Source organism: Podarcis bocagei (assembly GCF_964188305.1).
Source record: "Podarcis bocagei genome assembly, chromosome: 2".
Taxonomy (NCBI): Eukaryota; Metazoa; Chordata; class Lepidosauria; order Squamata; family Lacertidae; genus Podarcis; species Podarcis bocagei.
In genome coordinates, this window is record NC_138126.1 from 48,515,681 (window position 1) to 48,538,653 (window position 22,973).

Below are 22,973 nucleotides of genomic sequence, written 5' to 3' on the forward strand. Positions count from 1 at the left end.
CTAAGGTGATAAAAATAGGGGTTTTGTTCACTTATATGAATTGTTTCATTGTATACATAAAAGAATCCTGTATTCGCAACAGTCACCCAGAGTCTGGACAAAATCAACTACATTCCATGATGCTTTATTTTGCTTTTGCTTGTTGTGTTTTTTGCTTCATACTGCCTTGGTTTTTTTTGTTTTGTTTTTTTTTGTAAACTACACTGTGACAAACTTGAAGAAAACTGTCACCTCCACAGTCAGTTCTACCTTATGTCGTGTTCACACATACTGAATGGATATACATCTGGCAACTTATGCACTTTTTGAGCCAATCTACTACTATGGACAACTTTAAGCACATGCTCAACCCTTTCATTTTGATAAATGGGTAATAAAAATGGTTAAGTTTCACTGTATGTGTGAGCAATTTCATGTACAGTACTTCAAAACGCCTGCAAAAATTCAAGTAGTCATCTGTTAGTTCCACCTAAAATTACCATAATTATGAACCACAGGTAATTTCACCTGCTTTTTGACCCCGCCACTGCTTTTAGAACTTCACTACCTAAATAAATGCACCTACCCATACATTAAGGTTACCAGCAGAGGCACTTCCTCATGCTCCTTCATTCAGTATTCCAGAGTATGACCATGAGAGAAGGGGCCTTTCTGGTGCTGCCTTCCTGGTTATGGAATGCTCTCCCTAGAAAGCTTTGTGGTGTCCATATTGTGCTTCCAGCATTAAATTTGAGAACTTTCCTATTTCCCTGGTCCTTCTGTGATGTTTTATACCTTGTAGTATGGTTGGTGGTTTACTTCTTGCATATCTGTTACTTTTAGATGTTTCTGTTTCAGGAAGCCTATCCAGACACATTATTTAGTTATTTTGTTTTAAACACCGTTTTAAACATTCTAATGCCATAGCTCTGTCATTCTCAGTGGGACTCCATAGAAACTAACCTTTGACCAGCTCTGCCCATAGATCTTTCAAATTACACTTGTGGGTTGTATCCAGTGTTACGTCATACTCACAAGCAGACTCACTGAAATTAATGGACACGACTAACTTAGATGCATTAATTTCAGCGGGCCTACTCCAAGTAGAATTTAGTTAGATGCAACACAAACTGTATAATCTGGTGCTGCAGCACATCAAATAAAATTAACTCTGCAGATTTTCAAGTTTAATTTTGTGGGAGTAATTTGAAGATATTTGGCCATTTGCACGAAATGCTGCACCCACCATGAGTCAAAAGTTCAGAGAAGTTCAACAGGAAACATCTCTGAATCTTAGTGCCTGGGGCTAATTCACTCAGTGGGGAGAATTGGACTAATTCAATGTTTATTCATTAAAGCAAAATTCATTAAAGGAAAGGAAAACCTTAGGCCAATATGATTGAAAGCAAAGAGAAACTACATTTCTTAGATACTTAAAATTGATTTTTTAAATTATTTTATCATTTAGTCCATTGTCACCTTAAATGATTCATTGACCTCTTACATGGATGTATTCCAGGTTCATGCAACTACACCTATTTAAGAAGTCAATCAAAATTTATAGCAAGGAAGTTTTCAAACACTGCCCAAAAAGATATCAGATCATGAAGAAATACTGTATGGTAATGTATTTTTTAAAACAAGCTTACTACAGTTCCCATCATTCCTGCTGGAAAGGGCTGATGGAAATTTGAATAATCACCGCACTCCCATGTCCGTTTTATTATTATGTTTATTATTATTTTTCTTATCTATCCCTCACCAAGTTACAATCAGCAGAACAGACAAACTCCTAAAATGTATATCTCAGATCTCAGAGGCTAGGGTAGAGAGGTGTGTACACTAGATAATGTGTTCACTAGATAATGAAAACTACATAACGCAAGTGCCAGGCACACCTCTGTGAAAAAGGAATTCCACAGCTCAGAGGTTGCAGCAGAGAATGCTGTCTTCTGGGGTGCCACCCTCAAAACCTCCAAAAGCAGTGAAACTACCATCTTCAGACTGAAGAGGGTCTGTTCAGAAGGCAATGGCCTTTCTGATACCTGTGCTTGTCATTTAGGGCTTCAAGCACTAATGGGATCACTGATGATACTGATTTTATTAACAATGCACAGAATTATTCATTGTTGGTTTAGATTTATTACATAGATGAACCCTGTGCTTACACACTTCATGCTCTCAATTCACTTCTGAATTAGAAGGAAAACTACAGTTTGTCATTACAGCTGAACCAGGAATATGGTTTTTATATGTTATATACCAGGCATGTCCAAAGTCCATTTTGGGGGCCCAATCTGGCCCCCAAAGATCAACAACTCTGGGGGGAAATCCCCAAAAAACTCAACAACTTTGGTCAGCCCTCATGCATGTTCACTTCATCAAATCTGGCCCTCTTGGGAAAAAGTTTGGGCACACCTGGTATATACAAACCACAGTTTGCCTGCAAAGGTAGTTCACAAGCTGCAGGTTTACAATCCTGGTATGTGGGCAAACTAGAGCAGCAGGGAAGAAGAAATGGGAAAGTGCAAGCACAGGGCTCATTCACAGAGTGTCAAACCACAGTTTAGCATTGCATCTCAGCCACCTTAGTATATCCCATTAAGAAGTATTACTTCAAACAAATACAGATCAAAATGATTCAGGACTGCTCATTCCTGAATGGTTGAAATTCTTTTATAAATAATGAAATTACTAGCCAGTGTCTTCAATCAGATATGAATTCTCTTAAAAGTTGCAATGCAATTTTTCAGCAGGTTTTGAACAACGAAAAGCACATCTTTGAAGAAAATCTAGAATTTAGATTTACCCTCTAAAATAAAATAAAAATTGCCAGTCATTGGATATAGCTCTCATGGTTATTACATAGTTTTTTTTGGGTACAAATAATAAAATTATTTGAAAGCTTCAGGAATTGGCAAAGCTATGTTGCAGGCACTAATCACATTATTCTTATCTAACGCTCCAAAAAGAACAAAGCCAAAATGGAAATACAATTTGCAATACAAAATAAATTTATATGCAAGCAATACCAGCCTCTAGGCTTAGTTTGCAATTAGTTGGCATCATACACAGACACACGTTCCTGTGAAGTAACAGTATTGAACACTGGCCATCATCTTTATTAATGAGAGTGATAATCAACTACACAATGGATTGCATCAAATCCTCTGCAGGTGGAATGGGACTTTCATTTCCTTCCCTGCATGTCCCAAAAATCAAATCTTGGGATCCCCCAACCCTCTAATGCTGATTTTGAGGGTGTACAAGGGGCTGGAGGGAACAGGAGAAGAAGAAGCTCTGTTGTATGCAGAGAAGTCCACTGAGCCAGCAGAACTACAGTGTTAGATAATACCCAATATCCCTAATTCAATAACCAATTTGTTCTCTCATTCCTCCCCCCCAAAAATGGATAAATTGGAATCATCTCTTCCCTTTTTTTCACTAGTTCATGCTAGTGCTCTTTCAAAGCTATTCAGATTTCAAGCAAATTCTCAATCATAATGTATGCAAATTATACCTGTCACCAAAGCGGAGACAGCTAAGGAATTATAGCACAAGTACAACTTATTTTTAGATGGAGCAAAAGCATTTTGTAACTCTTGACTCATTTTGAATACTAAATTTTAAACTTACTTTTTTGAAGTACTTCTGATGTTTACTTTAAGACATAAAATCTTTTCAATAACTTTATAAACTAATCAGATACATTTTTGTTTTAAAACAAATCATATACTGTACTTGTGAAAACAATTTCCTTAGACAGTATGCAATTCATAACAGAAAAGCTAAATAAAATTTAAAACTGGGCCCCACCATTTGTGTTACTTATTATGAAAGTATAATTAGAAAAGACATGTGTATTTACTGTTAAACAGTTATATTACTACTGAACAAGGTTTGAAGCTTGGTAAAAATATATATATACACATTTCAAAGACAGTCTCTTAAGTATCGTAACAATAGTAAAAGAATGCTCCTTTAGAGATCAGCTAGCCTGCTTTCTTTATAGAGGGACAGTCTTTTGTCAGCAGTGTCACTTAGGATGCAGTTCTATGCACATTTACCTGGTTGTTTTTACTTTTTTACTGTTTATTTTAATTGAGTCCCACCAGGGATAAATATATAATAATAGTAATAATACGTAAATCGCCTTGAAATGGTGGTTTAGAAGGTGATCAATCAAATTTAATAATAATAATAAGCAGCTAGACACACACAGTGGGACTTACTGCTGAGAAAACAGAACATGCATACAATTGTGCTGTCAACCACATTTCTCATTAAATTAAGAAATACAATTTTTCTACAGCTTGAGATAGCACCCCCAGAAACCAAATTGCACCACACACACAAACACACACATTTCCTACTTAATTTTTTGCAGACAAATGTTCTTAAATGCTTTTCAAAAAAAGACTTTACCTGAACAATGAAGTCTGAACTCTCAAAATTTTCCATATGAAGATGGAACTCTGCTACTTATGCACCTAAACTTGTTAGGTGTTTAGCAAGTGTTGAGTTAAAATGAGGAAGTGATGGTGCATTTTTTTTAAACGCTGTGCAACCAAGTATGTGCAACAACTCCTTCAATTACAATTGTGTAAGCAAGAGATTCTCAGACTTTGTAGAAGTGAGCTTTTGCAAAGAAAGATCCAAGTGAAGTCTCCTGAAGGCACACAACATATCCTGACGTTTACCTGGCCTTCCATTTTTCTGCAACCAGCATGGCTAGTAAAAAGCTTTGCAGGCTTACCATAGCAAGCTAGCTGGGGAACATTCAGACACAAACTAGCTGGACAGAGCAAGCTAAATAAACCATGTTTTAGTGTTATATCTAAAACTAGCCACTGGTAATATGTGAAAGTTTAAATCACGTGGATTTCTTGTATGATTTCCATCAAAGCTATTCACATATGTGAGAGATGTACCCACCATAAATCCAGATGACAGTGTGATTGACGCTTTCAAACACTAATTGAGATACAGGAAGCTGACCACGAGGAAGCATTTCTATAGAAGCAAAGACACCACAAAAATAACACAGGCAACAAACTGACAATATGCAGTGTCAAAATTGTCTTGGAAAAGCTAAGCTGAGACAGGAGATTGGAAAAATTGGCATTCAAATTCAAGAAATGCAGTCCGATCCAAATAACTTTATTGTACTATCCATTGGTCATGACAAATCTGAATAAAAAATTAATACAAGCAAAAGGGGTGTCGCGCCACAAACAATGGTCTCTATTTAGGTATCTGTGGCTCCCTTGCAGTTCACTGGGTCTTCTTTCTGATCTTTTTGGCCACCAAAGCAAAAAGGGCGACTTTATGAGTCACTGAAGTGTTTACATCGCTAAGAAGCCATAGGACCTTCTCTGCTGGGGAAGACATCTTTCATGTACGGGTGGTGAGAAATTGCCTCCTGGGTCCCATGTATAGTGGACAACATAGTAAATAGTGCAAGATGTCTTCCACCTGTGCTTGCCTACATATACAGAGTCTGTCTCCGTATGGTACCCTGTTATATCATCCGTCTAGGATGGCAGAGGGCATTGGATTGAATCGGATGGGACTGGAAAGCAAAACTGTTCGACAACTATGGCTTTAAAACTATGCTGCATCATGAGATAATAGAGAGGAATTAAGACCTCTAAAAAAGCTGAGAGGATACCAGCCAAACAATGAGATGCCCCAATTGATCACGGGAAAATCAATATCTGATCAGCCACAAAGTCTGCTGTGCAGCCTTGGGCAAATCATTCATGGCTTGAAACCTACACAATCCTACATAGCTGTTTTAAAAATAATATCTAATTCCATATATGCTGCCCTCAACTCCTTCAAGGAAAAGCAGGACACAAAAGGGTGTAAATTAATATTGTATTTATTTGATTCTAATGCTCACCTTTTTTGGCCAAATTATGTTGTGAAAATTAAGGTGCACATTAGATTCGAAGGCACATTTACATTTGCCAGTAAATACTTTTTTTGGTTTCAAGGTTCTGAAAATTGAAGTGCACATTAAATTCGATGGCACATTAGACTTGAGTAAATACAGTATTTTCAGTTAGACCTCAAGGTCCCATTATAATTCCAAGAATACCTGTTATAATGATCAATACATTTCCATCCTCAACATAAACAGAACTATGAATCTTTATCATGTTAGAAAAGTTAAGGAGCTCCAAGGCAATATCCTACACATAGGGAAAACTGATCCACTAAAACAAGGAAGGAAAACTGGAGATGCATTAAAAAAAAAAGAGTTCATTTCAGACTGCAAAATGGTGTTCAGTATGTGTAATTTCTGGCAAAGGAACTGAGATGCCTTTTTTCCTGAAAAAAATGCACCACCTAGGACCACCAACAGAATCGCTGCTGAGAAAATACATCATGCAGCTTGTTGGATCAGAAATGGAACAAACAACAAAATGTTAAGCAAGATCAAGAGAAAAACTCTTCTGTTCTCTTCCAGCATACTACTGTAGAAGAGATGTGCATAGAAGTTGAAGTTGCAGACATTATAATATATTCACTGCAATATACACAGTATATAGCATATTATGTGCCATATAACACGGGTGAGCATTCCAAATGTCTGCATTCCAAATGCCAATCACAGAATGCAGATTTGTTGTGTTTACCAAATGCTGTCTGGGTTTTCTTCCTGGTAGAAGTTCTATTATTCTATTATTGGGTAATGCTTTGGAGAAGCCTTCAAGGATAGTCTCAGGAGCACTTCAAAGAAAGAAGTGAAAATTCCCTATGCATGTGCCAATCACTATGCACAGTCTTCAGATTACAACTACAGCCACTCTGCTGTATTTAAAAGCTACCTGTTATCTTAACATTAAGGCTCTCTCTCAACTGATGCTTGACATCAACACCTTCGCTGTGACCCCTCCATCCAACTGATTTTATCCTCTAAAATCACACTTATTCAAATGTTTATAATGCATTTTATAATGAATGGTTTTTAATTAACTGGTCAACAGTAAGATGCCATTCACTGCTGCAGTTGCCAAGTTTCCAAACAAGGCAAAAGGCTTCCCACTGTCAAGGATTTCAATAAAATAATTGATTTACAAATCAAGCAGTGAAAAAGAAGGTAGAATCTATGGAGGTAAACTTACAAATGTCAATACAGCTTCAAATATTTTAAAGGGCAAAATCCAAGTTGTCAATGAAACACCAGCAGACGTCATTCAACAAAACCATTGCCCCTTGAGAAGACTCGCTATGTACAAGTGAAAAGAAAGAAACAGCAGGAGATCCCTGTGACTCATTGATTCATTGATGCATTGATTCAAGGAGTAAAAGCAAGCAAAATTAAAAATTGCCACAATCTAGAATAAAAGTTCATAGTTAAGTAGAACTTTACTTTCCCAGAAGTCATTATTAAATGTGATCAATCAGCAACTACAACACATACCATCCCTGATCATTGCCCCATGCTAGCTGGGATTGAGGAGACCTGTATTTCAGCACATCTGAAGAGCCACAGCTTAGCCACCCCTCTTCTAAACAATGACAGTCTTAGGGCAAATCATGATCTACAGTAATCAGGTCAGTCCCCAAGATTTACACTGCAATAGGGTTTCCATTTACAAAAACAAACAAATATTTTATTTGGAAAGTATCAGACAAGCCTTTCGACAATCTTATCTGGTGTGTTAACTTTTCCATGAAAGCAGGTTCCCAAATATGGTGGTGCCAAGAGTTTAAGCAAATGGGTCACAAGCTTTCCATTGGCAATTTCCAGTAGTTATGAGTGACATCTCTTTCGTGCAATAAGCTTTTCAACTGTTAAGGAAAAAGCATAGTAAAGACACCAACACAGGATTAACAATTATAAAGTTATTTTGTTAATTGTTTGGCCGCTCTGTGCTCAAAATCTGGATATAACCCCATGGGGGCTATCATATGATAGAATTAACCTTGTATATTGTAACATTACCACCAACATGGTGGACACATTTTAATTCCACCACATATACAAAATTGCCTCTTTAATTTTAGAGGAAATTGCAATTGAAAAGGCAGTGTCTCATAAATACAACTGGACCAACACCTATTTGCTGCTTTTCTACAAAGAGGAGCCTTTTTGACTAAGAGATTAAACACAGCCTTATCCATGAATCGGAAAGGGAAACTGGAGCTCAGCTGCTTCCTAAGTGTTTTATCAACTTGGAACTATACCTGATCATTCCCTAGGTATTCATAGTAGTCAAGATAAATGAGTGTGATCCAACAGTCACTCCATCAATGAAAGGATCTTCTGCTTATAGAAGGAAACAAATGAATTCCATTCCCTGAACGATTACATTGGATCCCACTCTACAAGACTTTTATCAGTTTGTACTGTCAAGATTGGAGCCAGGAATGCATCTTCTTTTAATCCCATGGATTCAGGATTATGTAACTAGATAATAGAAGTAATAACTTCTTCTAAACAGGGTGTCTCTTTTATTTTACTACTTTTTAAAATCAATGCTTATTGTTGTAATAAACTTATTACTTTTTTTGAGGTCTGCTTGAAAAGCAATACATAAATACCCCCCCAACACACACACACAGTTTGTTCTTTTCTATGAGTCATGTCTTTGTCATGGATATTGAAAGCACTTTCATATAAGAATGCAGACCTCCTGGATTGAAAGCCAGTTTGCCCCAACCCCAGTGAAGAATTATTGGCACAGCCTTTAGGTAACTGCTACACCTGTGCTACGAGGGTGAAAGTCTGGTTTATTTTTAATCTCAACACTGAAACAAAGAGAAATACACCAAACTGGTGAACTTTTATCTTCGCATAACAACCCTATTGTGTGTTTAGCAATTCTTTTTACAGCAGTCACAAACACTGCAAGTAGCCTATGGCATGAATGTTTTTATACCGATACTGACAAAAGTTTTTACATTGAAAGAGAAGTGTAGAACCCACCCACAAGTGTAGGGCCACCCACAAGCAGTGGCCAGGGGGCAATTAAACATTGACAGGGCCACCCCTTTGTTATCCCTTTCTACCATCATCTCATTTCTCTCTCTTTCTTTCTGCTCCCCGCCCCCAAAAGGGATCACAAAGTGGGGGGGGGGGCAATACCTTCTAACACAAAAAAACCAACCTTGTTTGGTTGTTTCTTGCCAATCTCAATTTAACAATAAAACCACTGTGGATATCAAAAAGAATCTAAGTGTGTGTAAAAATATCTTCAGTGGCATGGGATGAATAAACACTGAGTGAAGAACTTCAGACAATGCATTCATCACCGCATAGGAAATCTGCTTTGTCCTGGGATAAGCATGGAGATTTTAAAAAAACTGACCCTCAGCCACAAGCCAGGCCTGCCTACTGTCCCCAGCAGAGAGACTGAGTGTTTCTTGTTCTAGTGGTGTATGCTTGTTTCCACCAGCCATGGGACACTTTGGGTGGGCTTCACCAAGGGGGGAAGCCCTGCAGAAGGCAATGGTGCCAGCAGGCCCAGCGACAGAGCAGGCAGCATGACCAGGGACCCCTTCCTGTCTCCAAGGCAGCTTTGCTCACTGCCCAGCTTGCCACTGCCTGTTTGTACATTTGCATACAATCCTTCAGTTAAATGGCTCCAAAGAAGCTGACAATAAAGCAAATAATAAAATTAGCATGTTCTTTTATTGGATGACAAAAAGCTTTAAAAGCGTTTAGTTGAAAACTCAGGCCTGTACGTAGTTCATTCAATGGATACAACCTGGATAGATTGCTATTTAGTGAGAAGTCCCCTGTACTTACATCTCTACAATCCTATGGATGTTTAACAACATCAAATAGGTACATTCTGAAATGGTAACAGCAGGAAACAGACTGAGCTAATTCTTTACTGCTGTTTTCCACTGTGTTGAAAATATAATGTTTTAGCACTCCCGACAGTCAAAGAAACGGAGATTTCCCTTCTGCTCCATGGTTTCAGTTTCAAAAGGCACTTACAAACTGGGTATATCAATGTTTTCTACATATTCTTTCCTTGGTGCTGAATCTGACCCAGTTTATAGCTGTCCTTCCCAAAATGCCACCCCCACGTATATTATGATTAGCTTAAGAACTAATTAAATTATACCTCTTTTACATTCTGTGCTCATCCCAAATGAGTCATAGTAATTAACAAAGAACCACTTCCAATATCTGGTAAAATGGTGGGGCAATGGGGCAAATTTGCCACCCTGCAATTAGGCAGCAATGCTACACAAACCTTCATGTGGCTGAACCAGGCCTTAAGAGACTCAAGTATACACTGAGAATATCCAAATATCTGTGTGTACTCTTCTGCTCACTTTTCTCTACCAAATATTTATGTCAATAAATGATTCACTTCAAACATAATCAACATTTAATTTGTGAGATATTTAATGGCTTTTTCTTTCTTTTAACACCTGGATTTCTAAGCCAGTTTCTCTAGAACAATCACATGTTCAAATTACGGAAGACAGTAACTCACTTGTGTCTAATAAACAGTACTAAAGAAAATCATAAACGTGTATACAATATCAGCTTCAATTTTAATATGATACCCTAAGAGTGAAGTTAGGTGTGATATTAAAAAAAACAGAAGTATACAATTGACTGCCTTAGCATTGTGTGCATGATCCTCAGGCTCTGAGATCAGAAACATCCATTTTCATTTTTAATTAACCACAATTAATTAGTTCATATAAACCCTAAGCTGTACTTAATCATAAAACTATGGCTTTGTAAAAGAAGCCAACCTTCTAAACCATCATTTGAAGCTGGTTTGTTCCCTTAAGCCAGGATAGCCAATATGGGACCCTCCAATTGTTGGGATTATAACTTCCATCATTCTTGACAACTTGCCATGCTGGATGGGACTGATGGGAGTTGGAATCCAACAACATCTATAGGGCACTATGTTGACTACTCCTGCTCTAACGTCTGAGGATGATTCATTTAACATTAATCCATTGTCTGAGCAAGGCTAAAGTGAAAGGACATCTTCCTAATGTATTGTGTCTAAAGTATGGAGATGGTGACATGGAATTCAGTAGTCCCAATGTGGGAGCCTCGAAGAAGCAATGTTTTTGCCTAATTCTTCTAATCATTTATGTTACAGCTGAATATGAACTTTTGAATACAAACTGTCAATCAGTAATTTTGTTGTAGAAGAAACTACCTATCAAATACAACCTTCTGTAAAAGGTTAAATATTTATACGATCTGAAGGTAAACCAGAGAAACTAGCTATCAGCCAGAGAACTGTCAACCCACAACAGTTGGCCTGTTTCATTTTTCTTATACTAACAAGAATGAAGGAAATAAAAACTGTTTCATTGCTATGAGAATGAGCTGCAGTGAACCTCAGGCTACTGTCACCAGCTTTCCTCTGGCTCAGTCAGAAATTGGAAGTGTTCACTTCCATTTTTTATTAACTGCACTTTAGTGTTATGTTCAACCCCTGAACATAGTTAATCTTAACCACTTTTTGTTGAAATAAGTCAGTTTCACAATCCTCTTCTGCTCCTTTGCACCACAATAAATCAAGGTTTATCATGATGTCTAAAATGTAGTCATTGTGTTAGATCAGGGCTGCAGAACCTTTGGCACTCCACATGTTGCTGCTCTCCAACTCCAATCATCCCTGAACACCTAACTGTGTCATCTCCTGCTAGAGGGAATAACTAGATCTTCACAGATCTAGCTAAACTACCTGTGCTATAAAACTAACCACTTGAAACCATGGGCACATTTGGAAATGTGAGAAATTGGTATGGGAGCTACAACAAATTGGCTGCCATGGAGCCTGGCTAGTCACAAAGAACAAGTATGCTATTTTCCCTCACTATGGTCCTAGGATGGCCAAAGACATAGAACAGTACTGCAAGAACTGTGCTAGATGTAGCCAGAAAAGAACTTCCCTCACTGAGCAGCTAACCTTCCTTATATAACAGGTTTCCTCAACCTCGGCCCTCCAGATGTTTTGAGACTACAATTCCCATCACCCCTGACCACTGGTCATGCTAGCTAGGGATCATGGGAGTTGTAGGCCAAAAACATCTGGAGGGCCGAGGTTGAGGAAGCCTGTTATAGAACTACAGAAGCACTCTTGGAGTGAAGCCTGTATGGACTTGAGACTGACAGCAAAATGTTAGCAATACAGTATCCTTGCAATGAAAGATCACTTTTCTCACTATGGCCAGACAGGGACCTTGGTCTAGCCAAGGACCAACATGGCAGTCCTGCAGCAGAGATGCTATGCGAGAGAGTCTTGGCTTATTATTGATTGCTCAAAATGTATTCAGTCAGATGAGGTTGAGGGTCCTTTTGCACATGGTAAAGGATGTTGTGTGACTTCCAAATTCCTGCAAGCCTTGCAGGTATTAGGAAGTCATACAACACTCCTTGTTGTTGTTGTTGTTTAGTCGTTTAGTCGTGTCCGACTCTTCGTGACCCCATGGACCAGAACACGCCAGGCACCCCTGTCCTCCACTACCTCCCGCAGTTTGGTCAAACCCATGCTGGTAACCTCGAAAACACTATCCAACCATCTTGTCCTCTGTCGCCCCCTTCTCCTTGTGCCCTCCATCTTTCCCAGCATCAGTGTCTTCTCCAGGGAGTCTTCTCTTCTCATGAGGTGGCCAAAGTACTGGAGCCTCAGCTTCACGATCTGTCCTTCCAGTGAGCACTCAGGGCTGATTTCCTTAAGAATGGATGCGTTTGATCTTCTTGCAGTCCATGGGACTCTCAAGAGTCTTCTCCAGCACCATAATTCAAAAGCATCAATTCTTCGGCGATCAGCCTTCTTTATGGTCCAGCTCTCACTTCCATACATCACTACTGGGAAAACCATGGCTTTAACTATACGGACCTTTGTTGGCAAGGTGACATCTCTACTTCTCAAGATGCTGTCTAGGCCTGTCATTGCCCTTCTCCCAAGAAGCAGGCGTCTTTTAATTTCGTGGCTGCTGTCACCATCTGCAGTGATCATGGAGCCCAAGAAAGTAAAATCTCTCACTACCTCCATTTCTTCCCCTTCTATTTGCCAGGAGGTGATGGGACCAGTGGCCATGATCTTCGTTTTTTTGATGTTGAGCTTCAGACCGTATTTTGCGCTCTCCTCTTTCACCCTCATTAAAAGGTTCTTTAATTCCTCCTCACTTTCTGCCATCAAGGTTGTGTCATCTGCATATCTGAGGTTGTTGATATTTCTTCCAGCAATCTTAATTCCAGCTTGGGATGCATCCAGCCCAGCCTTTCGCATTATGTATTCTGCATATAAATTAAATAAGCAGGGAGACAAAATACAGCCTTGTCGTACTCCTTTCCCAATTTTGAACCAATCAGTTGTTCCATATCCAGTTCTAACTGTAGCTTCTTGTCCCACATAGAGATTTCTCAGGAGACAGATGAGGTGATCAGGCACTCCCATTTCTTTAAGAACTTGCCATAGTTTGCTGTGGTCGACACAGTCAAAGGCTTTTGCATAGTCAATGAAGCAGAAGTAGATGTCTTTCTGGAACTCTCTAGCTTTCTCCATAATCCAGCGCATGTTTGCAATTTGGTCTCTGGTTCCTCTGCCTCTTCTAAATCCAACAACACTCCTTACCATGTGCAAAAGGCCCATCAACCTAAGAGGTTCAATAAAATTTTACTTGATATGCTTGGTTTATTAGAATCCACAAGAAAGGGAAAATGGCGTCAACACCTTATGCATGCATTCAATTGTACAATGAATTATGCCACAGGACTTTCCCCTTACTATATCTGGGCTACCTTTGTGTTTGGAGAAGCTGCTTGCTGCCCTATGGAGTCTGCAGATTTTAAATATTCTGCACTGATGAAAGAACACTGGAAGAGGCCTATCAGTTAGCCTCTAAAACAGCAAGTCAATTTAGCATCCACAACAAACTTGGATATGATCAGCAGGTTCAACACTGGGACAGACAGGAGACCAGATTGTCCTCCATAATTTAGGAATGCCTGAAAAGTACAAAAATAGTTGCCCAATAGAAATCTGAGCCATATCTGATTCAGAGAAAGTTCTTGAACGACTGATATACAAGGTGGTACCTAAAGGTGCGTGTGGTCCTGTGAAAATATTTCATAGGAATAATTTACTACCCCCCAAAACAACTTATTGGCCAACCTCTTTAAACCACCCAGGGCAACCATAATTGTGCAAAGATGCAAGGCAGACACAATGACAAATATCTTCCAACGTCATGTCAACCAACTTACCTGTAGACTCTCCAGGAACTCCACAGCTACTCCACTAAGAAAAAACTGTTTCTGATTAAGATGAACTGAGCTAACTGATAGTTTACCACCATTACTACTTGGATATTAAGCCTCAGTTTAAATCCTGAAGCAGAACCCTTTCAATCCTACACATCTACCTTCCTGTCATTTGATGACCCAAGAGGAATTGGTGCCTGAGGTTCCTGACCTGAAGGAAGAAGATTAAGTGCTAAAAACAACTGCTTATATTAAGGAAGAAAACGGTGCATCAATCCATGGACAGAGGGATAAAATGCTTTGTGAGCCTTCACCCCAAGCAACCTTAGTCGATCTACCATTTGAGAGAGGGCCAGTAACAATTTAAGAGTTATGAAACCTGTTATCAGGTTAATTTATGATGAATCTGCAATTTTACACCATACTTATACACCAGTAGCAGAGGGGTTTAGCTTTTAGAGTCATATTAAAACAAGAAGTACCAAAAGACCCAGAAATGCCAGATTGCAAGTCTGCAAGTATAGTATGTGAGAGTTAAAGGAAGCAACGCGTAAGCTGTATTTCAGGTGAAAGAACATGTATGTATATCAATCTATTAGTTGTGCTGCAGTTAAGCATATATATGGAATTAAATTGCTATACTTTGTTATGCAGCATAACTATCAGTTACTGATATATTTTCCTTGCCAATATATTTGCTCATTGGAGCTCTAGAATCTGTCTGACTTTGATTGACTGAAAACAATGTCCTCAGTTACTCCAACAGCAAACTCAGGTGCTGAGTGCCAACAACTACGTAATCAAAACGGGCTGCTAAGAAACAGGAGAGAAGTATCAGAATGCTTAGGAGAACCCTGAGGTTTGCTGAAGAAGAAGCCTATAGGAAAAACCTTAATAGGAACAAAACTAAACAAACAAACAAACAAACAAACTCAAAATGCTCAAGGAGAATTGAGCATGCTCAGTAGCCATAAAATACTAAGTACAGTGGTACCTCGGGTTCCAGACGCTTCAGGTTACAGATTCCACTAACCCAGAAATAGCAGCTTGGGTTAAGAACTTTGTTTCAGGATGAGAACAGAAATTGTGTAGCAGCAGCGCAGCGGCAGCAGTGGGAGGCCCCATTAGCTAAAGCGGTGCTTCGGGTTAAGAACAGTTTCAGGTTAAGAACGGACCTCCAGAACAAATTAAGTTCTTAACCCGAGGTACCACTGTACCAGTAACTGTTGAAAGAAATATTCAGAAATGGGAATAGAATGGAATGCACAGGAAGCAGCCATGGCTAGTTCTGAACCCTGAACAGAGGACCCTGCTGCAACATTTTGCTGCAGGTTCCATTTGTCTTTCCTAACTTACACTTCACTTGTATGCTAGCAAATGATGGCCTTCAAATTGAAGTTAATAGGGGGAAATTGCCCATTTGAAACCCAAGTCAAAAGTCATAAGGTAACATTTTGAGGTTTGGTTAAATTTAATTTTAAGTACTGAAGCGGTTCAAGTTCAGAACCAAGGCCGTGTGACTGTACTGGATCAGCTCCAACAATTACAGTATTAGCTCTGCAGTAGTGGCTACATTTGGTATCACTGCAGGAAAATCCTGATCAGTAGGCAGTAACATCCCTCAGCTATTAACTGCTGGCATCTACTCTCTTCCAGTTTCTTAAATAAAGTATTTTAACAGTGAAGTTTATTTTAGTTTAAGGTTACAGGCACAATTCCCTCTTCATTGCATAAACCACACAAGCAAAAAGTGTCAGTTTCATTCCAACTGGGTGTTCTCTCAGTAAATTATAAACCAGCGTCTTGTTTGGTGTCTTCAAACTGAACAGGTTCAATGTCTGGAGGGGGAAATGCCTAAACACACAAGAATTCTTCATATGATCACTGGCAGAATCCGAGACCTGGGAGAAGAGACAGTGGAAGAGGACTGGAAGAAATTTAAGGACTATTTGCAAAAGTATTGTAAATTGTATGAATGCTAGAATGATGCAGGATATAAAGACAACATGGCATTAGCAATCTAGCGGAAAGGAGTACGAAAAGAACTGAATTATAAGAACAAAGATGAAATTTGAAATAATAATAATATTATGTCAAGCTTAGATATTTAAACACTTGATAACAAAGGGTAAAACTGGAGACATAATAGCTGAAATGTACAATTTAAAACAAATTTTGAGAGAAGGTGAAGTATTGCTGAACATGATTTTATAAACAGGAACACAGAAAAGGGAGATGTGAGGGAGTCATGAAAGAGGGTTATGGAAACAATATTTTAGAAACTGAATCATTTCTTCTTTTTATGTTTTTTATGTATTTTTTATTGTTTTTTTCTGTACGCTTTGTATGCCTTTTTTGTCTTTCTTTGGCTCATGGTGTTTTTCTTTTTTTTCTTTTTGGATTGTAAATGGGAAGTTTGCTGTATTGTTTAAATTGTTTAAAACCTTTAATAAATATTAAAAAAAAAGAATTCTTCATATTATCAAAACTCTTAACTTCATTAACCCAAGGAATTCTATCAACTTCAGATTCTATATTTCACTGTTCCTTCCCTGCTTCTGATGCGACAAAAGCTGACTAGAACAGAAACATGAATTATTTTACTAACTTTTTGCACTGGAGGATATTAGTCTGTTGTTTTTAAGAACTAGTTATAAAGTTCTCTTTGATATAAATATCTTTATTATGTTTCACGCTAGTTGTTTCCTTTAATACAGACAACTTCAACTTTTCAAAATTTTGTCGTTATGAATTTTCATATCACATATTTTACTACACATGGGTTTGCCCTTCATCAGCTGACACAGAACTGAGCAATGCTCAGTGTTAATTTACTATGCTTAAGTTGGGAAACACAACAAGTGACATTACAGGACAAGTGACATTTCAGGATCACCACAATCATGGTCATGAGCAGCTGGCTAAAGGTCACCTGCTACAGGTATGCAATCTGTATTAAACTTTTCTATATGCTCTTTATTCTTTCTTCATTCTATGATGGACACTGCAGCACATAAACAGAAGTTCAGCAAGAGTAACTGAGAGCCAGGTATAAGAATCATCCTCCCCCTTACAGCCCTAGTCCACAACAAAACGTACACATTGTATAACCTATCGTAGTCTCATCAACCACAAGGGCCAGCAGGAGCCAAAACATCCCACAGACTCCCAACCACAAATGAAATCTAGCTGGGCAAGTTTTTTCTGAAAGTCAAACATCTGGGAATCAAAAGTTGCCTGCTTACCCACAGCAAGTTTGCCCCTAAGTGTATATTCCAACTACTAAGACAGTCAAGCTGAATGCATAGGTTTTATAAACGCATACAACTTTTCTGAACAACTTAGCCAAGGCCAGATTCCTTGTGTGGTAGACCTACCAAGCAAGGCCAAGTTCCCAATTGCCTCTAAGCAAGCAGCTTCTAATAAACGCAAGACAAAGTCGTAATTGCCATGGAAGACAAATCCACTACCCATGTGAGGAATTAGGGGTCTTGCATGGAGGGGCCTGGCAATGGAACCCAGGCACCTTATGCTTTAAACCACTATGCCTGAGGAAGGGAATACTAGCCTAGCCTCTGCTATCTTTCAGTTTCAGAACTGTGGGTACCAGAGAGCCAGTGTGGTGTAGTGGTTAAGAGCGGTAGTCTCGTAATCTGGGGAACTGGGTTCGCGTCTCCGCTCCTCCACATGCAGCTGCTGGGTGACCCTGGCCCAGTCACACTTCTTTGAAGTCTCTCAGCCCCACTCACCTCACAGAGTGTTTGTTGTGGGGGAGGAAGGGACAGGAGAATGTTAGCCGCTTTGAGACTCCTTAAAGGGAGTGAAAGGCGGGATATCAAATCCAAACTCTTCTTCTTCTCTTCTTCTACCAACTCCAAAGGCATGATAGAACAGGACTCATAGGGTTTGAAGTGGCCCTGTGATACTGCTGACATGGGCTGGCTCCTAAGTCTGAGCAGCTCTTCAGGTCCAGTTGAGCAGCTCTGAATCCCCTCTTACCTGCAGGCTCAACTAATAGTTTAGCCCAGGCAGCTCTGTTTAAAGATAGGTCAATGTTCCAGCAACTCTACATGTTGCTCTATTGTTCTCCCTTATCTAACCTTATCTAATCAAAGACTGCCTCTCCCCATATAAACCAATCTGAACATCTGTGTTCATCATCTGAGGCCCTTCTTCATGTGTCTCCTTCATGTGAGATCCGGAGGGTGGCAACATGAGAGCGGGCCTTTTCTGCAGTGCCCCCCCCCCATTTGTGCAATGCTCTCCCCAGGAAGGTTTGTCTGGCATCTTCCCTATTTATATTTAGGCATTGGACAAAAATGTTCCTCTTCAACCAGACCTTTGGTTGATTAATATTCTACAGCCTTTTAAATGTATTTTAAAAGTTATTATTTTGTTGTTTTTGTTTTAACTACAGTGGTACCTCAGGTTACATACTTAATTCGTTCCAGAGGTCCGTTCTTAACCTGAAACTGTTCTTAACTTGAAGCACCACTTTAGCTAAAGGGGCCTCCTGCTGCTGCCGCACCGCCGGAGCATGATTTCTGTTCTCATCCTGAAGCAAAGTTCTTAACCCGAGGTACTATTTCTGGGTTAGCGGAGTCTGTAACCTGAAGCATATGTAACCTGAGGTACCACTGTATATGTTTGTGTTTTTACCTTGTATTTTTATCCTGTGAACCACCCTGAGATCTTGTGATGAAGGGCAGTATATAAAATAACCACCACCACCACCTCCCATCTGCTACTAGCTCTTAGACTGAAAGGATGAAAGAGAACCATGTGGGCATAATGCTGCAGTATGTTAAATGCAGCAGTGCCATGAAGAATGTATGTATAGCTCTATCCCATCTCCATTTGTAGGATAAGAAGCAACTGCTCAGACAAGTAAAGCAGAGGGTAAGTGATAACTCCAGAATATTAAGTTGAAAGATTGTAGTAACCACCTTAAGCCTGTATCCTTATTAAACAACAATAAATCTCACCAATAATGCCAACATTCAAAGGCATAGCTATATGCAATCATACATACCCAGTTAAAACACATTTTAAAAATATGTGTTGCCACAAGTTGCCAAAAGCTAAAAATTAGCAAGTAAAGACTGAAATCTTTGGCTCAATTTTCTAATTTTGTTACAGCTGGCCTGTCATTGATATCTCTTGGCAGATAACTTATAAAACAATAATAGTTAACAATAAGTATTCTTAAAAGGACCTGGAAATATTCTGAAAATAATAGTATGGAATATACCAGTCAGAAGGCTGACAAAATACTTTAGACCATTTCAGTCTACTCCCTCAAGCAAGGAAAACTATCTTTCAAGGTTGAAGACTTCTGCAAAGCAATAAACCAGGCTGTTACACTGTTATGAGAATGAATGCCAGGCAATGCATTTTGAAATGGTTTATTTTCCTTTCCACATAAAAGTGCTACACTATGTTAATGTTCTTTAATTCACGCTTCAACTTATGAAACTCTCCTTTTGACTTGTCCCATCGTGTTTCACTACAAAATATAGTAAGACTTTGAACAAACATTCTTAATGCACCCATGCTGTGCCAAATTAAGCAGCCAGCTGGTAATTTTGCTAATATATTAATTAGTAGAGTAGTCTTCAGCAAAACATAAATACTAAATATAGATAACATAAACAGCAGGTGATAAAGACTTACAAAGAGTAGACACATGAGAACATAGCAAAACATTTTTTTTATATAGTTATTGAAAGCACTAGTTAAACCGAAGTCACTTAAACTATCCCAACTTTAAATTCCTTTCTTAGCATAAAACACTGATTTGAGTTTCCAGTTCAGTCCCTGCTGGACAAAATCAGGCACTACAAAGCCTCTAAACGTTTAAGCAGCAGATGTCCTCATTGGAAATACCTAGTAGAGGATAAGATGACATGTAGTGTATATGTACCAACTTCATCCTACTTGCAAAAAAGAAAAAATATCTGTGTATTAAAAAAACTCAATTCCCCAATTCCTCTTGATATATCCATATACACAGTCAGGAAATATCGTACAGTTCAATACTGTACCAAGGTAAACCACAACAGCTAGGAAAGCTCTACCCATATTTATGCATCAGCTGCTTAAAATAAAATTATCTATCACTAAAGCTGAAATATTCTTGCCTGAATACATAAAAACCAAATAAACCACAGAAACCAAATACAGCCACATCGCTTTAGATAACCATACTTTGGAGGTGGGATAGTTGCTATATAGAACAACTTTCTAATGCTCCTTTGGTTCCCATAAAATGTTTGAGGTTTGAATTACAATTCAAGAATACTAAAAGCTACAATTATTTCACTAAAAAAACAAAGCAACTATTTCACTTAAGTACTGCACTCCCTGGCATGGCAAGCAAGAACTAGTTGCAACATTAGCTGTACCACTTGATCTTATCAAACTAGAATACCACAGAATTTCAAACCATTGTCATCCAGTGGACCAACAAGAGTTTTGGTATTTGGAGGCAGAAATCAATTTCCACCATAGTTCTAGACTCAAAAGACATACTGAACCAGGATATAAATACTTAGGAGTAGGAATAAAAACTACTGAATATGCTGTTTGCACACCACAAAATATGTGTTATAGCAGTGTTGAGGGTCAAAGGTATCAGCATTAACAATTGGGGTGGAAGTGCAAGAATCCTGAAGCCACTTCCCAGCTTTGACTATATGTCAGTACAATGACATCTCTCAAGAATGTTGGATGAACAAGTGTAATAATTATTTTAAAACACTTTGTGCACGAGTGCTACAAATATAAATAGTAGCCAAAAATCTACCCCCTTATGCAATATTCCATCAGCTGAACTAAAAGAAAAGAAGAGTGTAATTTGCCTCAGGTTGAATAATCATTTTGCTGTACAATTTCAGGTCAATTACAAAGACTTACTAAAGTCAACCAACCATTGATCAAAATAATAAACATCAAGCTCATTATACTTCTCCTTAGAAATATAGATTGCCTTACCTTTCCTGTCTTGTGGTCAAACCAGACAAGTGCATGGTTCCTAGACAAAACCTTACAGTCAAAGGTAGCGTTATTCTGAGCTGGTCGACATCGAGCCACTGAGCGGCCAATTTTGACAGGTTCATCCAGGTAGACATGACGTTCTTGAAATGGGTGAGAGTTCGGGCGGCAAGTGAAGATAGCCAAGGCTGAAGGCATTGAGGATAGATATGTGGTGCCACACCAACCAGGGCAGAAGAGGAACTCTTCTTGATCCAAGCCACCCTCCACAGTTGATAAGCAAAATTTCCACAGCACTTTACATTAAAGCAGGGCAAACATTACCTGCAAGTGAGATCTAACAACTCATACCTTCAGTGTGTGAACTAATGCTGGCAATAATCCAGTAAAAAAGCCCCATTGTTTCTTTTAATAAGGCCGGTAGTAAATCTAAGATGTTCCACTTCAATCCATCTCTCTCAAGAATATGAACAAGCATCTGAAGACTCAGAAATGAAACAGAACTTGTTAAATTAAGGTGGGGATGGCTATAGATCCAAGTGGATGACTCACACACAAAATACTTGTTCGGGATGCAATTGGCTCTGCTCTCTTCCGTAAACACTGCCCAAGATTTTCCTCAATATAGAGAAACAATGGAAGATTCAGAGAGTGGGAAATAGAAGACTGGAGGTTTACAAGACTGGAGCAAAAACTGGAGAGCCACCAGGAAGACTTTGCAACAAAGGCAGTTCAGCTGATCCAGGAGTAAGTCTGCGGTTCATCTTCTTCACCCATCAACTCACAGTCGGCAATGTGGGAGGATGCCCAACTAATGAGTAGGCTCTCTCCCGCCCCCCTCACCAAGATTGCACAGGCCCAGACTAGAATTTTTTCTTTCTTTCAGGGAGCCAACTGAGCCACCGATCTGATCATTCAGGAAGTGGCAGTTTTATTATTCCCCCACGAAGCTATACGGGGCTTAGTACACCTGGAGATGCATGCCAGCCATTGCACGGGGCGGTCTTCTCGAGGGAAGGGGGGGGGGAATAAACTGACAGCAGGTTGGGGACGCCTGACGGAAGCCAGAAGTGCCGCGATCGCCCCGACGACGGTCCCGAGCAATGCAGATGCCTCGTCGGCGGAGGGAGCCCGGGGTTGGCGGGATGCTGCCTGGCGGGACTGGCGGAGGGTGGCTCCCGGAGCAAAGGCTGCGGACAGCGAAGGTGGCGCCTGCCTGACGAAGGCCGGTGGCAGCTCCCTCCGTGACTCTGCAGGTGGCTGCTGCGAGCGAGGACCGCGCTCCCTCCTTCCCTTCTCCTGAGGAGGGGAGGGGGGGGAGAGAGGCGCCTTTCCGCCCTGCCCTGGCGGGGCTCGCCGCCCCGTTCCCGCCGACGGAGAGGCCTGGAGGCCGGGGCGCCTTCCGAGCGGGGCGCCTCCTTCTCTCTCTCTCAGGCGGCCGCCGGCAGCGAAAACTTTCCCTCGACCTGCGGAAATCAAAACAAACCCGGTCAAGAAGCCTCGGGGGCTCAGGCGGGGCCCGAAACCCCGACGACGACGCCTCTCGCCCGGCCCCGGGGGCTCCGCAGAAGCGCACGCAAGGCGGCCGGGAAGGGGCGGCTGCGGACGGAGCAGGGCGCCCAGCGCCCCTCCCTCCCCACCCACTCTTACCTTCCCAGCAGCAGACGGAGCCGCCATAGTGACTGGAAACCTACCCGGTGTAGCAGCAGCAGCAGCAGCCGCGCTGCCGGGGAGGGGGGGAGGGAGTTGGGAGGGGGGAGGAGGAGCCGCTCGGCGATGGGCCTGG

General features: G+C 40.1%; 1 protein-coding gene across 17 annotated transcripts in view; it reads right to left on the reverse strand.

Moving 5' to 3' along the window:
- SLMAP (sarcolemma associated protein) overlaps window positions 1–22,973 on the reverse strand; it is an 89,288-nt gene extending 66,315 nt beyond the window's left edge. For all 17 annotated transcript variants that reach the window (XM_081184064.1, XM_081184058.1, XM_081184065.1 and 14 more), the window contains exons 1-2: window positions 22,838–22,973; window positions 21,188–22,653 (exon numbers count right to left, since the gene is read on the reverse strand). In XM_081184064.1, coding sequence (XP_081040190.1) covers window positions 21,188–21,385 — 198 coding nt within the window. In that variant the 5' untranslated portion in view covers window positions 21,386–22,653; window positions 22,838–22,973. The remainder of the gene's footprint in view (window positions 1–21,187; window positions 22,654–22,837) is intronic.